The 16818-nt window shown below is 46.2% G+C and overlaps 1 protein-coding gene and 1 long non-coding RNA gene across 5 annotated transcripts in view; one reads left to right on the top strand and one right to left on the bottom strand.

Moving 5' to 3' along the window:
* TRPM7 (transient receptor potential cation channel subfamily M member 7) overlaps positions 1–7218 on the bottom strand; it is a 75027-nt gene extending 67809 nt beyond the window's left edge. Inside the window, exon 1 of one of the 2 annotated variants that reach the window (XM_083475286.1) lies at positions 6802–7218. In XM_083475286.1, coding sequence (XP_083331412.1) covers positions 6802–6804 — 3 coding nt within the window. In that variant the 5' untranslated portion in view covers positions 6805–7218. The remainder of the gene's footprint in view (positions 1–6801) is intronic. The other variant, XM_083475285.1, reaches the window with a different exon arrangement.
* LOC310693411 overlaps positions 6974–16818 on the top strand; it is a 38769-nt gene continuing 28924 nt past the window's right edge. For 2 of the 3 annotated variants that reach the window (XR_014519142.1, XR_014519144.1), the window contains exon 1: positions 7366–7417. This is a non-coding gene — a long non-coding RNA (uncharacterized lncRNA). Of the gene's footprint in view, positions 7082–7365; positions 7418–16818 lie in introns of those variants that run through there. The other variant, XR_014519143.1, reaches the window with a different exon arrangement.

The following is a 16818-nucleotide window of genomic DNA, read 5'->3' as shown; positions in this document are numbered from 1 at the left end:
TGCCAAGGAGGAAAGACAGCAGCAATGCTCTTAGATAAGCAAGTGTTGCTACCCATGAAACCATGGGAAGGGTTATAAGGTCATCTCCAACCAATTTAAAGTTCATCATTCTACAGTAAGGAAGATTATTCAAAATGGAAAGCATTCAAGACAGTTGCCAATCTTCCCAGGAGTGGACATCCCAGCAAATTCACCCCAAGGTCAGACCGTGCAATGTTCAGAGAAATTGCAAGAAACCCAAGAGTTACATCTCAGTTAGGATGTGGAATGTTAAAGTTCATGACAGTACAATTAGAAAAAGATGGAACAAGTGTAGTTTGTTTGGAAGGGTTGCCAGGAGAAAGCCTCTTCTCTCTAAAAAGAACATGGCAGCATGACTTAGGTTTGCAAAACTGCATTTGAACAAACCACAATACTTCTGTCCTTTGAACAGACAAGACCAAAGTGGAGATGCTGGCCATAATGCACATTACCATGTTTGGTGAAAACCAAATACGGCTTATCAGCACAAACAAACACCTCATACCAACTGTTAAGCATGATGGTGAATATTTGGGCTTGTTTTGCAGCCACAGGACCTAGGAACCTTTCAGTCATTGGGTCGACCATTAACTCTTCCGTATACCAAAGTATTCTAGGGGCAAATGTGGGGCCATCCACCTGACAGCTAAAGCTTGGCTGAAATTGGATTATGCAACAGGACAATGATCCCAAGCACACCAGCAAATCTATGACAGAGTTGCTAAAAAAGAAAATAATCAAGGTGTTGCAATGGCTTAGTCAAAGTCCAAACCTCGACCCAATTGAAATGCTGTGGCGGGACTTTAAGAGAGCTGTGCATAAACAGCCAGCAAACTTCAACGAACTGAAGCAACTCTATAAAGAAGAGTAGGCCACAATTCCTCCACAACTATGTGAGAGACTGAAAATCATACGGGAAATGATTACTTCAAGTTATTGCTGCTAAAGGTGGTTCTACAAGCTACTGAATCACAAGGTGTAGTTGCTTTTTCACACATGCCTTCTCCATTTCAGCTTTATTTCTGTTAAATAAATCATGACACGGTGTCATGTGTCAGGTTGTATTTACCTAATTTTAAGACCTGCTAAGGAACAGGTGATTGTTATTATGTTCTCATATGTAAAATCACAGAATTCAAAGAATTTCTTTTTCACATGACTGTATTTAGGGTGGGGGGCCCGTCAGGTGCTGTCTCTCTCTCTGTTTTGCATTGTCCCCAATACTATTAAGGAAACAGGGCAACATGTTATTTGCCAAATGTAGCAACTTATAAACAAACTGCAAAAAAAGAAGTGGTTTCAGTCCAATTCCCACTTACAAGTTAAACACTTGTAATCACACTGAAGAAATGTGCATGCTCTTAAGATAGTCGTGGACTGCTTACTATGGGTTTTGTGGCTCCCTGGATTGACATCTACTCAGTGCAAACACAACCCATTCATGCAATACAAACTTAATAGAAACATAGATATTTTATGCAAACTGCAATCATCAAGTCTGCTGATGCCTTTTAAAACAAACAAAGAAACTACAGTATCAGCTTAGTTATAACTTAAAAGTGTAACTACTCCAAGGAACACCGTTTGGTTTGCTTTAAACCAAACAACCATTAATGTTTGTTTTAGGAATCTGCACTTTTCCCATAACTTATTTCTTTCCACAACATGAAATAGGCCTAGCAGAGTGCAGTACATCTGATGTAAACTAGGAAGAGCTGAAATGAGTTACAGTTAAAGCTGTCTGCTGCGCAGTCTTTTATCAGACTGTACCAGCAGCAACTGTCTACACAGAGCACAAACAGGTTATTTTATAAATTGTTTCCAATAACATGAGAACAGAGAACAAAAATTCAACTACAGGCAGTGACTGATTTGCACGGGGGTTACGTTCCAGACCCCCACGTATCTCGGGGGGGACCCCCATAAGGCCGCCCCGACCCATTTTGGGGTCACTTCTTCCAGGTTTGGCGCAATGTGTGTGCGTGCAGTTGCGCACATGTTGAATGCACTTAAAACAGCTGCTGCCTATACTAGAGACTGTGAAACTCTAAAAATAGAACAGTAACTTTGTAACTGTTTTGAGAATCAGAACAAGATACGCATCAAAAACTTAAAGAAGCATTATGCAACAGTTGTACTGACTTTGACAGATAGTTGACACAATACAAGTAACTAATCTTAGTATCTGCACAGTAAAAACCAAGATTCATTTTTCTGAAATTCTTAAAGAAACACACCCAAGAAATTCAATTTCCACAGATAAATAAATAAATGTAAATAAAATGTAACAGTTTAAAGTCACCTCAAACAATATTTTCAATTTGCCAGTTTTATTACTGAAGTACCTAATTAAAATTAAACAATCCACTGTTGTATCACATGTCTTAGCATACATTTAAATAAACACGCCTAAATAGAATGAAAACAAACCGTTTTCAAAATGCTTCTTGATTATCATAGAATCATAGAATTGTTGAAAGGGATCACAGGGATCATCTAGTCTAATCACCTGTAATGCAGGAATCTTTTTGTCCAACATGGGGCTTGATCCCAAGACCCTGAGATTAAGAGTCTCATTCTTTACCAACTGAGCTATCCAAGTTAACACATGATCATTTAACATAACCAGAAATCTGAATTAAGGAGAGTAATAATTTGCAACTCCTATTTGCATGGTCACCTAATCTGGAGAAACCTCCCTTACTTAAAATTATTCATTTATTCCAGGCTGCAGTGCAATCGCCATGATTTGGGAGTAAGGCCTATTGAATTAAGTTTCCCATAAACATGTATAAACATTTACACTCAAGGGGTAAATCAGAGACTGAAGAGAGTAAACCACCCCTGGTAACATCAAGGACTCTTCATTTCATTTCTCTTTCCTCTTAGGGTTAGTGATCATGAAAGCAACAGACGGATTGTTTTTTTCTAGTGGGGGAGTGATAGCTTCAGAGAGAAGCACAATGACCTATGAATGACCTGACAGAAAGGTTACACGGCTGAAATGCCCTTTCTGCTGACAATCCTGAGGCAGTCCAACTACCTCTAAACCTTAACTGTGTAAACAAGTCCTAGGAGAGTATAAAAAGAGGCCTGAACTTACCAAGGAGTGAACGAAACCTCCAAATTTCCTTTCAAGCTCAACTGAGAATAGGTATTTACAAAATATTGCTAGTAATTGCTTAAATGTTTTGCTTAAAGCATGAAGCATTATATTCACAGCCAATCTGCTTGGACAGAAACACCACTTCAGCATAAGCTTGGAGCTGTTGTCACAGATATCCAATCCAAATTTTTATTATGGTCATAGACCAGCATAAGATAAAAGCACCTCCATACATAAACAAAACATGCTAGATAGGCAATAGGGCAGCACGTACTCATACTCTCAGTTACAGTAGACCAGCATAAGATAAAAACATGTAAAACATGTAAATCAAACCTTCAGTTTTAGACCTGCTGCCTGACGTATGTCAATCATAGCAGCACAATATCTGGCAACTGAATATGTTATATCAGGATTTATATCTTGGGAGCAGTAAGGAGATATGGAATTGTCCTATGTGTCCTGGAAATTTGTGTATTATCGGCAGGATAAACCTAGCACGTATGTTTGTGTAATACTGGATAAAAACATGTTCAATTGTTTCTATGTACTCAGAGCTGCAGGGGCATTTTCTCACCTCATAAGACGTCTTCCTAAAATGGCCTTCCTGGATGGCTGAAGGGAGAGCCTGGCAATGAGCCAGAGTGAACGCTCTTCACTGTTTTGGTATTTCAAATTAGTTAAATATGCCATTGAGGTGGTGAGATACCTACTGGTTTCACTAATGATGAAATCTGGGAATCTGGCTAGATCTGACTGATGTTCAATCTCAACCACACACTGTTTAATGGGGTTTTTTGGCCTGTTCAAAGCCCATGCCTAGTAAAAGCTGTGGGGTAAGACCTAGAGCTAGCATTTTGTCTACCGCTGCTCGTTTCCATGTTGTTTGAAAGCCATCCTTTAATGTTACGGAAGCAAGGCTACATAAGCAAAAGGATAGTCTAAGCCAGAAGTTGTGTGGCCATTCACACCCTAGCCTCTGCTCTTACAAAACTTATTTCAAGACATAGCGTAGCATTTGAAACGTATTTTGGCACTTGAAGAGCTGATCTTAGGAACTTAAGATTGTACCAGTTCCAGTGATGTGAGATAAGTGAAGGAGCCTAGTTAGGCACCCTACAAAAGCTGCATGATCAATTTTTATGAATCTCTAAGAGCTGTCCAGTATCCACAGATGCTATTCAAGACTATTCCAAATGTGCAATTTTGTGGTGCATTAAGATTTGCAAGAAATCCCAGTTTGAGCTGTGATGTACAACTAGGTGTGTGTTCGAATCTGGGTGGCCTTGTTTTTCAAAATGTGCCTGTTCCCCCCCCCCAACTGTTGTGGATATAGCTATCACAGGTGCCAGGAAAAGGGGATGCCAAAGAATCCACCCAACTCCCACACTCCCACTTTATGCACACCTGCTGAAGCCTAGCTGCAGATATGTGAAAGGGAGCAGAAGTGATGTTTTTAATGAATCTCTGTACAAGGTAGGAAGTTGTGGGGGTAAGAGGATCAGTATGTCACTGCTGTCTGGAGTAATATGGAAGCCAGGGAGATAGAGAACACTTCGTTGAGGAAATAATGTGTATCATGTCTACAGGTTTGTCTTCTGCAGAACTAAGAGTGTGTCTATGGGCAGCTGTAAGATGCTGCTTATCATTCTCCCCATCACTTATGTCAGGGGTGGGGAACCTTCAGATTTTGGCAATGCTGGCTACTGTTAATGGGTGTTGGGGTCCAACAGTATCTCATTCCACACCCCTGCTTTATATGGTACCTTAAATTGTTATCTTGAGATATCAAAGAGCATTACATGCAAACAGCAAAGGTGGTTTATTGTATGCAAGGGGGGAGGGGCTGCAGTACACAATATTTAAGAAGTCCTGCCCAGTGGCCTCCTTTCCCCCTCCCCATATCAAATTAGCTACCTTACATGCTAGAGGCATCTGAATGGGTAGACTGTGGGATTGGCAGGCATAGTGATGGTGAAGTGAGATAAAGCTTATCTGCTTTGCATAGTTTTGTGATAGTATCTATGGGGATTACAAAAAAGGCTGCATGCTAGCCTCTTTCTGATTTATTACGACACCATAGGAGTCACATCCTATGGAAATACTGTAGTAAGGTGTCACTTCCAGGAACTGGTTAACTAAAAAACAAACGAAAACCCCAGGAGTAACAATAGCCTGGATGTTGCAAGGATTTATGTTAGGGGGGTAGGACATCTACCTGTCAACACCCTCTGTCTAGCTCTGTCTAGCATATTCAGAATGAAATGTCTGAGCAAGAGCTGTTTTAAATTACTTTCTTTTGACCCTAAGTGCTCAGAAAAATCTGTTAAAATCTTTCTACAATTTCTACTTTTAGTCAAATATTTTTATTTATTTACTTGAGGGGGGACAGCTGCCCCTCCTGCCCACGCCCATGGCTCAATATGCTATGCAGATCTTCTTCATGTGGGAAGCGTTCAGTTTGAAAATCAAATGTTTTTTTAAGAGGGGAGGGACTTGTTAACATAAGAGACTCTCTGTCAGGTCAGACCAAAGGTCCTTCTTGTCCAGCATCTCGTTCCAAGCGACAAGCCAAAGAAGTCTAACTCTCCTGCCCTTGCCTCTCAGTAACCAACTTTTTTTTTAACACAATGTTTTTCTTCTTCCTCCTCCTCCTCCCCATTTTAACTTCACAACAACCCTGTGAGGTAGGTTTGGCTGAGAGTGGTCAGTAACTGGCATTTAATGGCATTCTGCCTCTGAACCCAACCAAGGCTATCATGCCTAATGGGAACGATAGACCAACCTATCCTTTTGCACTACTGGGTGGGGGGGAGGAAAGAGGAATCCCCAGCCTTGTTACCTTTTGTTATGTCCCTTTGCTACTGTTTTCTAAAGCCTTGGGGTGCAGGATTTGTCTGAGATTGTGGTAGGATTGGGGAGGCATTTGTGGATTTCCTTAAGGGCCCTAAGTGCCTTCCATTCATACACTCTGACACCATCCAGCCAACGAAAATAATATTCTAAACTACAATTCCCATCATTGCAGTAGGATCAGGGAGGCGTTTGAGGATTTACTTAAGGGCCCTAAGTGCCTTCCATTCACACCCTTTGGCACCATCCAGCCAACGAAAATAATATTCTAAACTACAATTCCCACCATCACCTCGACCACTAGCCATGGAGGCAGGGGCTGACGTCCAAGAACATCTGGAGAGCACCACGTTGGGGCTACTACCCCTGCTTTCTTCTGCATGCTCCTCGGGGCAGGAACCCATAATTTCTTCTCTCTCTCTGCTACCGTTACTCATGTTAAGAGTGCCGTGAGCGCCACGGATCTCCATAAAAGATCGCCCGCTTTCTAACAGGAGGAACGTGGCGCAGGGGCCCAGAAGCCTTTTGCCCCCCCCCCAAAGCCACCTGCTTGCGCGGCGACCCCCATCTCGCTCCTTCCAAGGGCTCCCGGCAGATTTATTGGAGCCACGAAGGGGCAGGTTCCGGGGCTAAGCCCGACTCCCAGCGACGAGCCGCCTCGCGTGGCCGGGAAGGGCGGCTATGGCGCCCTCCTCGGGGGAAACTCTCCTCAGCTCCAGGCAAGAGAGGGAGAGAGAGAGAGAGAGAGAGAGAGAGAGAGAGAGACCCAGCCCCCCCCTTCGGCCCCCATTTCGCTCCCCTTTCTTCTCCCCCACCCTCACCATTCTCCTCAGGGTCGGGCAACGGGGTCTCGGCGCCGGCGGCTCTGGCTCTCCTCACGCCGGGCGGCGTCGGCTTCTGCTCCTGCTCGTGGTTCGGCTTCGGTGGTGGCGGGGCCTGTCTCCATCTATCGGCGCTGAGCTCGGCGGCGGCTGCTGCGCGGGGCCGGGCGGGAAGAAGAAGAAGAAGGAGAGAAGGCCGCCGCGCGAGGTGGGCGCTCCGAACTGGGCCCGCGGGGAGACGCGCCTGAGGGGGCGGCCGGAGCAGCGGCGAAGGCTCGGGGTAGGAGGCTCCGGCTGGGGATCCAGAGCGGAGGGCGGCGGCAGCGGCGGCAAAGGCAGCAACAGCAGCGGCGGCGGCAGCGGCAGGAGCGGCCTGGCGGCTCTTTCTCATAATTGTGCGACTGGCCCGGCTCGAGCGCAGCGGCGTGGCCGCGTCAGCTCACGCAGCCCCGCCCGGCCTTTCTCCCGCCTTTTCCTGGCGCGGCCTGCGTTTCCCTCACGAGCTGCGCGTCGGTCGCGCTCGCCTCAGAGGGAGCAGGAGGGGTCGGGTGCTGAGGGGAGTATTCTTGGCGGAGGGGTGTCAAAAGCGAAGCTAGAAGGCCCCTCCGTAGTAGTAGTAGTGATGATGATGATAATAATAATAATAATAGATAAATAAACAAACTGAGGGGATTTTGGGGGTGGGGTGGCAGGAGCGAAGCTAGAAGGGCCCTTCAATAATAATGTTACTAACGGGATTTTTGGGGGTGGCAGGAGCGAAGCTAGAAGGGCCCTTCGTAAATAATGATAATAATAACTGGATTTTTTGGGGGGTGGCAGGGGCAAAGCTAGAAGGGCCCTTCGTAAATAGTAATAATGTTAAATATAATAACGGGATTTTGGGGGAGTGGGGTGGCAGGAGTGAAGCTAGAAGGGCCCTTCGTAAATAATGGAAAAAGGTAAAAGGCGGATCTACACGGATCCTCATGAATTCATATGATTTTTTCATTCAAATTAAATAAAACCACCATGATATTGTAGACCATGTCTTACTCTGTAGAAAGCATCAAAAAAATCACGCATCCACTGTTTCGGGGGGGCGCAGGGGCGCAAAAACATGGTTAAAAAACACGGATCCTCATGGATCCTCATGATTTTTCCACTAGATCAGCCCAAAGTCACCATCAGATCAAAGATCATGGCCATGGGCACAGCATCCACCACAAAAATCACGGATCCACGGCTTCCTGGAGAAACCGTGGCCCAAAAACGTGGTTTTCAAGAACGGATCTTCATGGATCCAAACGCTTTCTGCATTGGGCCAACCCAAACTCACCGTCAAATCACATATCATAGCAAGGGGCACAGCCTACACCACAAAAAACTCGGATCCACACCTGCCTGGCCACGCCCTGGCCCAAAAACGTGGTTCCGAAGCACGGATCCTCATGAATCCTCATGATTTTTGCACTAGATCAGCCCAAAGTCACCATCAGATCAAACATCATGGTCATGGGCACAGCATGCAACACAAAAATCACGGATCCACGGCTTCCTGACCATACCGTGGCCCAAAAACGTGGTTTTGAAGCACGGATCCTCATGGATCCTCACGCTTTTTGCATCGGGCCACCCCAAACTCACCGTCAAATCACACATCATGTCCAGAGGCACAGCCTGCACCACAAAAATCACGGATCCACGGCTTCCTGACCATACCGTGGCCCAAAAACGTGGTTTTGAAGCACGGATCCTCATGGATCCTCACGCTTTTTGCATCGGGCCACCCCAAACTCACCGTCAAATCACACATCATGTCCAGAGGCACAGCCTGCACCACAAAAATCACGGATCCACGGCTTCCTGACCATACCGTGGCCCAAAAACGTGGTTTTGAAGCACGGATCCTCATGGATCCTCACGCTTTTTGCATCGGGCCACCCCAAACTCACCGTCAAATCACACATCATGTCCAGAGGCACAGCCTGCACCACAAAAATCACGGATCCACGGCTTACTGACCATACCGTGGCCCAAAAACGTGGTTTTGAAGCACGGATCCTCATGGATCCTCACGCTTTTTGCATTGGGCCAACCCAAACTCACCGTCAAATCACACATCATGTCCAGGGGCAGAGCCTGCACCACAGAAAACTCAGATCCACGGCTTCCTGGCCACTCCAAGGCCCAAAAACGTGGTTCCGAAGCACGGATCCTCATGGATCCTCACGCTTTTTGCACTAGATCAGCTCAAACTCACCGTCAAATCACACATCATTCCCAGGGGCACAGCCTGCACCACAAAAAACTCGGATCCACAGCTGCCTGGCCATTCCATGGCTGAAAAACGTGGTTTTAAAGCACGGATCCTCATGGATCCTCACTCTTTTTGCATTGGGCCAACCCAAACTCACTGTCAAATCACACATCATGTCCAGGGGCACTGCCTGCACCACAAAAAACTCGGATCCACGGCTTCCTGGCCACTCCATGGCCCAAAAACGTGGTTTTGAAGCACGGATCCTCATGGATCCTCACGCTTTTTGCATTGGGCCACCCCAAACTCACCGTCAAATCACACATCATTCCCAGGGGCACAGCCTGCACCACAAAAAAACTCAGATCCACGCCTGCCTGGCCACTCCATGGCCCAAAAACGTGGTTTTAAAGCACGGATCCTCATGGATCCTCACTCTTTTTGCATTGGGCCAACCCAAACTCACTGTCAAATCACACATCATGTCCAGGGGCACTGCCTGCACCACAAAAAACTCGGATCCACGGCTTCCTGGCCACTCCATGGCCCAAAAACGTGGTTTTGGAGCACGGATCCTCATGGATCCTCACGCTTTTTGCACTAGATCAGCCCAAACTCACCATCAAATCACACATCATTCCCAGGGGCACAGCCTGCACCACAGAAAACTCAGATCCACGGCTTCCTGACCATACCGTGGCCCAAAAACGTGGTTTCGAAGCACGGATCCTCATGGATCCTCACGCTTTTTGCATTGGGCCAACCCAAACTCACTGTCAAATCACACATCATGTCCAGGGGCATAGCTTACACCACAAAAAACTCGGATCCACGGCTTCCTGGCCACTCCATGGCCCAAAAACGTGGTTCTGAAGCACGGATCCTCATGGATCCTCACGCTTTTTGCATTGGGCCAACCCAAACCCACTGTCAAATCACATATCATACCAAGGGGCACAGCCTACACCACAAAAAACTCAGATCCACGCCTGCCTGGCCATACCGTGGCCCAAAAACGTGGTTCCGAAGCATGGATCCTCATGGATCCTGTTGATTTTTGCACAAGACCAGCCCAAAATCACCATCAGATCAAGCATCATGGCCAGGGGCACAGAATCCACCACAAAAATCACGGATCCACGGCTTCCTGGTCATACCGTGGCCCAAAAACATGGTTTTGAACCACGGATCCTCATGGATCCTCATGCTTTTTGCACTATATCAGCCCAAATTCACCGTCAAATCACACATCATGGCCAGGGGCACAGCCTGCACCACAAAAACCGAGATCCACGGCTTCCTGGCAACACCGTGGCCCAAAAACGTGGTTTTGAAGCACGGATCCTCATGGATCCTCACGCTTTTTGCATTGGGCCAACCCAAACTCCCTGTCAAATCACATATCATGGCCAGGGGCACAACATCCACCACAAAAAACTCGGATGCATGCCTGCCTGGCCATACCGTGGCCCAAAAACGTGGTTTTGAAGCATGGATTCCCATGGATCTTCATGATTTTTGCACAAGATCAGCCCAAAGTCATCATCAGATCAAACTTCATGGCCAGGGGCACAGCATCCACCACAAAAATCACGGATCCATGGCTTCCTGGCCATACTGTGGCCCAAAAACGTGGTTCCGAACCACGGATCCTCATGGATCCTCACACTTTTTGCATTGGGCCAGCCCAAACTCACTGTCAAATCACACATCATGTCCAGGGATACAACTTGCACCAAAGAAATCTAGGATCCACAGCTTCCTGTTCATACCACTGCCCAAAAACGTGGTTTTGAAGCACGGATCCTCATGGATCCTCACACTTTTCGCATTGGGCCAACCCAAACACACCGTTAAATCACACATCATGTCCAGGGGCACAGCCTGCACCACAAAAATCATGGATCCATGGCTTCCTGACCATACCGTGGCCCAAAAACGTGGTTTTGAAGCACGGATCCTCATGGATCCTCACGCTTTTTGCATCGGGCCACCCCAAACTCACTGTCAAATCACACATCATGTCCAGAGGCACAGCCTGCACCACAAAAATCATGGATCCACGGCTTACTGGCCATACCGTGGCCCAAAAACGTGGTTTTGAAGCACAGATCCTCATGGATCCTCACGCTTTTTGCATTGGGCCAACCCAAACCCACTGTCAAATCACATATCATACCAAGGGGCACAGCCTACACCACAAAAAACTCAGATCCACGCCTGCCTGGCCATACCGTGGCCCAAAAACGTGGTTCCGAAGCATGGATCCTCATGGATCCTGTTGATTTTTGCACAAGACCAGCCCAAAATCACCATCAGATCAAGCATCATGGCCAGGGGCACAGAATCCACCACAAAAATCACGGATCCACGGCTTCCTGGTCATACCGTGGCCCAAAAACATGGTTTTGAACCACGGATCCTCATGGATCCTCATGCTTTTTGCATTGGGCCAGCCCAAACTCACTGTCAAATCACATATCATACCAAGGGGCACAGCCTGCACAACAAAAAACTCGGATCTACGGCTTCCTGGCAACACCGTGGACCAAAAACATGGTTTTGAAGCACAGATCCTCATTGATTCTCACGCTTTTTGCACTAGATCAGCCCAAACTCACCATCAAATCACACATCATGGCCAGGGGCACAACCTGCACCACAAAAATCACGGATCCATGGCTTCCTGGCGACACCATAGCCCAAAAATGTAGTTTTGAAGCACGGATCCTCGTGGATCCTCACACTTTTTGCACTGGGCCACCCCTAAATCACTGTCAAATCACACTTCATGCCATGGGACACAGCTTGCACCACAAAAAACTCGGATCCACGGGTTCCTGGCCATACCGTGGCCCAAAAACGTGATTTCAAAGCATGGATCCTTATGGATCCTCACGCATTTTCCATTGGCCAACCCAAACTCACCGTCAAATCACACATCATGGCCATGGGCACAGCCTGCACCACAAAAAACACGGATCCACAGCTTCCTGGCCACTCCATGGCTCAAAAACGTGGTTTTGAAGCACGGATCCTCATGGATCATCACACTTTTTGCATTGGGGAACCCCAAATTCACCCTTTATTCAAAAATCTTGTACATAACCACAGATCTGACCACAAACATCATGGATCTACTGCCAGATGCTACCCTGGATATATTGGCCAATTTTTAGGTGTATGTGCTGGGGTGGAGGAAACGGAGTCGGCTGAATCTCTATCCATTAAAGATGGGCGTTCAATGGCTGGGCCAGAATAATTTCAGTTTGGTTTGCCAGCTCCCAGCTCTTAATGGGGCGGAATAGTCACCTGTAGTCGCTATCAGGAGTCCCGGTGTGATCCTGGATGCTTCTGTCTCTATGGAGGCATTGGTCACAAATGTAGCCAAACTGGAATTTTTGAATCTATGTCAGGTTAGGAGATTGGTACCGTACCTGTCCCTTTCCAACCTAGCCATGGTGATCCATGCAGTAGTCACCTGCAGACTAGACTACTTTAACTTGCTGTACACCTGAGCCGGGGAGTGCAGGGTATAAATGTGATAGAGAGAGAGAGAGTGAGAGAGATAGATATGCAGGGCTACCCTTGAGACTGCTCCAGAAACTCCAAATGGTCTAAAATGCAGATGCATGAGTTCTTACTTGGACTTTGTGGAGAGCCCACATTCAGTTGGTTGTTCATCAGCTAGATTGGCTCCAGGTGGAGTATCGAATCAGGTTCAATGTTTTGGTGCTAATCTTTAAAGCCCTAAACAGTCTGTGACCTTTCTTATCTGTGGGAATTATCTTCCAATACACCCCCCATGAGTGTGACGCTCATCTAACAGCAACCTACTGGTGGTCCCTGGCCCAAAACCTATCCAGCTGTCCTCAACCAGAGCCAGAGCCTTTTTGGTGGAACGCTTTGTCTAATGAGAACCAGGGCTCGGTGCAATCTATCTCAGTTCTCTCACTTGTCATGGTGAGTGGGCTTGCACATTCCTATGACCCTTGTGAGTGAAGCCATTGGGAATCTCGTACTCCCAGCAGGGTCACCCAAGGTGGTAAGGTCAAAGAAAATTAAATATGCTCAGAGTCCTGTAGTGATTTCATGCTCTTTATTGCAGCTTGTAAAACAGTGATTGAATTCCCCCCCAAACCTCAGGCTTTTATATACATTATTCACACAATGAGTCCCGTCTGACTAGCTGATTCTGCTTCCCTCCTGGAGCCTGATTGGTCTTTTCCTGCAAGCCAATCAGTTCTTGCATTCTAGGATCCTACTTGCCTATTGTTCTAGGATCCAAGCTTAGTACATAACAGGGAAGGAGTTAGACAAAGAATGATCCAAGAAGTCCTCAACGGCAGAACAGGCGGGTGATAACAAGCAGTGTGTTACAACGGCTCTGAAGGCGGATGAAGGCTGCAGCAGATAGGATCCACCAGTTTGTCGTGACTACTCATGCCATCAGAACAGAGCCCTACTGCGAAGACTGTGTGTTGGTCAGCGTGCACTAATCTACACACATAAAACAAATTCACGCACAGGCGTCTTCCAAAAACCAAACCCAACCCCCCCAACCCTCCCCCCATGGCCATCACTAAATGGCTACTGTGGCAGGAATGTGAAGCCCCTAGTCATGAACCGACACATGGGCGAGTTGTTCTGACTCAAGGAATGAGGCCGTTGAGCAGCTCAGCAGCTGTATCCATGACTGAGCAGCCCTTTTTAGGATCCACTAAAAGGGGAAGGGGCTGGAAACGGTGCCCTAAACATAGTATGCCTCCCTTTTTCCCTGACTGGATTACCACGCCCAGGTGGAATCTCTTTTCCTATAGTTTGAATCCATTATTCTGCATCCTAGTCTCTAGAACAGCAGAAAACAAGCTTGCTCCCTCTTCAACATGACATCCCATCAAATATTTAAACATGGCTATCATGTCACTCCTTAATCTTCTCTTCTCTAGATTAAACAAATCCAGCTCCCTAAGTCTCTCCTCATAGGGCTTGAATTCCAGACCTTTAACATTTTGGTCACCCTCCTCTGGACATGCTCCAACTTGACAATATCCTTCTTCAACTGGACACAGTATTTCAGGTGTGGTCTGACCAACCAACCAGAATAGTGTGGTAGCCTTCCTTCACTTGATCTAGACACTATACTCCTATTGATGCAGCCCAGAATTGCATTGGCATTCTTAGCTGCCACATCACACTGTTGACTCATATTCAGCTTGTGGTCGACTAAGACTCCCAGATCCCTTTCACAGGTACTGTTGTCAAGCCAAGTGTCCCCCACCTGTGCATTTCATTTTTTCTATCCAGGTGCAGTACCTTACATTTCTCCCTATTGAACTCCATATTGTTGGTTTTGGCCCAGCTCTCTAGGCTATTCAGGTCATTTTGAATTCTGACCCTGTCCTCTGGTGTATTAGCAACCCCTCCCAGTTTGCAGTCATTTGCAAATTTGATTAGCACACCCTCTATTCCATCACCCAAATCATTTATAAAAATATTGAATAGCACCAGGCCCAGGACAGAACCTTGTGGAACCCCAGTAGTCATTTTTTTCCAGGATGAAGGTGAGCCACTGATGAGCACTCTTTGGGTTCAGCCCATCAACCAATTACAAATCCACCTAACAGTAGCTTAGTCTAGCCCACATTTTACTAGTTGTTTTGCAATAATATCATGGGGGACCTTTTCAAAGGCCTTACTGAAGTCAAGGTAAGCTGGTACAAGGGAAAGCAGGATTGTAATTACCGTAAAAATTACTGATTACTTTGGATCAGCAGTCTCAACCTAACCCGCTATGTGGGGAGAGCCACGTGTTCCTTTGGAAGGCAAGTGGAATACAGTGTGATATACTGACAGCTGTTTTAAAAGGTGTAATTGTAACTTAAAATCCAGTATCAGGGGAAAAAACAAAAATAGATGGTCCCTGTGTGGATAGTCATGTTTGCATGATGGGGCCACCTCCAGTGACCATGTGGCCTGATATAAGAGGGTTCTAAAATCAGTCCTGAAAGTAGACTGATTGAGAATGACACACGCATAGCTTTTGCTCTGCCATTAACAAGGTGAGCTGAAGCAAATTCTTGCCTCCCTTTGGGCTTAGCAATATTTCCTACAGCATTCTTGTTGAAGGGCATTGGAGAGTTAGGTGAGGGTCACTTTTCTGTTTTTCCATCAAGCCCCCAGACAAGAATGCTACAGCATCAGCCCCAAACACTCAGTCTCATAACAAAAAATACTCAACGGAGTTAGGGCTGAGGGTAGGGGAAGTACAATTATGATCTTTCCAGTCCTCTAGAAGCTGACCCTTTTGGTCATTTTGGTCATGGAGCCAAATATCTGTTTCCAAGTTTAAAGAGTCTAAACAAGTAAAGAACAAGCTTGCCCTTTACATGCAAAAGCCCTGAAATTCAGCCCATTGGGCAATGATAGGCTGGGAGGAGGGACGTAAGGACTAGCACCTTCTCTGCCCTCCACCTCCAACAGCTACACCTGAAAGTTTCATGATGGGGTTCGATTTGAGAAGCTGAATGTTTATAAAGGCACTTAGCCAATTTCTGCCACGGAAATTCTGAACAGAAACACTCTGCAGGTTCAGCCCCCAAAAGAAACTGCTCTATGGTCTCTGTGTTGGGAAATGGGAACAGATCTTGCTCATCACCAACCTTCCCTCCACAAATCAGTATCACTATGAGGCTGAACTGAACAGCTTGCTCCAGAGTTTTAAGAGATACGTTTCTGTGGTGTAGTAGTTAAGAGCGGTGGACTCTAATCTGGTGAGCTGGGTTCGCTTCCCCACTCCTCCACATGCAGCTGCTGGGTGACCTTGGGCCAGTCACACTTCTCTCTGAACTCTCTCAGCCCCACCTACCTCACAAGGTGTCTGTTGTGGGGGTGGAAGGGAAAGGAGATTTTTAGCCACTTTGAGACTCCTTCAAGTAGAGAAAAGCAGGATATAAAAACTAACTCCATAAATAAGAATTCTATGGAAAAGGACCATCCCTGCCATGATGATGAAAACTATATGTTTGGATTTTGCTGTATTATACCAACCTGTGGAATATGACAGTTCGCAGTTTCAAAATCTATTTTGCCACAGTGGATTGACAGTCTGGACACACAAAAACCTCTGGAAGATCTTTTGAATCAATGCCTATGCGAAAGCAGTGGTACCAGTCCTTGCAGTTTCCTTCACAGTAAGCCATAGTTAGGTCACCACTGGGCCTCCTGCACCCTTCCTTCAAGAAACATAGTGACCAGCAGCCTTCAAACAAGGATATCTGAGCAATAGGTTAGTGTATCCTTCCATCCCTCTGGGCATGATCGAGACACAGTAATGTAACTCTCGTTCAAGATTTGTCTCTTCTTGGGAGGAACAGCATCAATTTCCACTTGAAAATATTTGTCTTGTCCTTCAAAATAGGTTTTCCCACAGTACTGTATTATTTCTTTTGCAATCCAGGGTCTAATGGCAGCCATATCCTTTTGTATGAACTGTAATTGGGCAGCAGAAGCAATCAGATGGGCAATGGTACATGTGAAAGGACCGTAGTCACTGGAATTACGGTACCTTGCCTGGGTATATCAGTTGGTGCAAAAAATGATCAGCCGCAAAACTAAAGGGATATTTTGAATCCATCTCATACAGACATGCTAAGAAGGATGTTATTGCATCAATCACAGAGTGGTTCAATTCATGTTTGGAATCTAGATAGAGCATGGTCTTCCTTTTAAAAATGATTACTATCAGTTTCCAGTGGACTTCTCTGTCATTTACTGGAATA

Source organism: Podarcis liolepis (genome assembly GCF_965112155.1).
Source record: "Podarcis liolepis genome assembly, chromosome: 14".
Lineage (NCBI taxonomy): Eukaryota > Metazoa > Chordata > Lepidosauria > Squamata > Lacertidae > Podarcis > Podarcis liolepis.
Note: the sequence above shows the minus strand (reverse complement) of the source record. Positions and strands in the feature narration are given on the sequence as shown.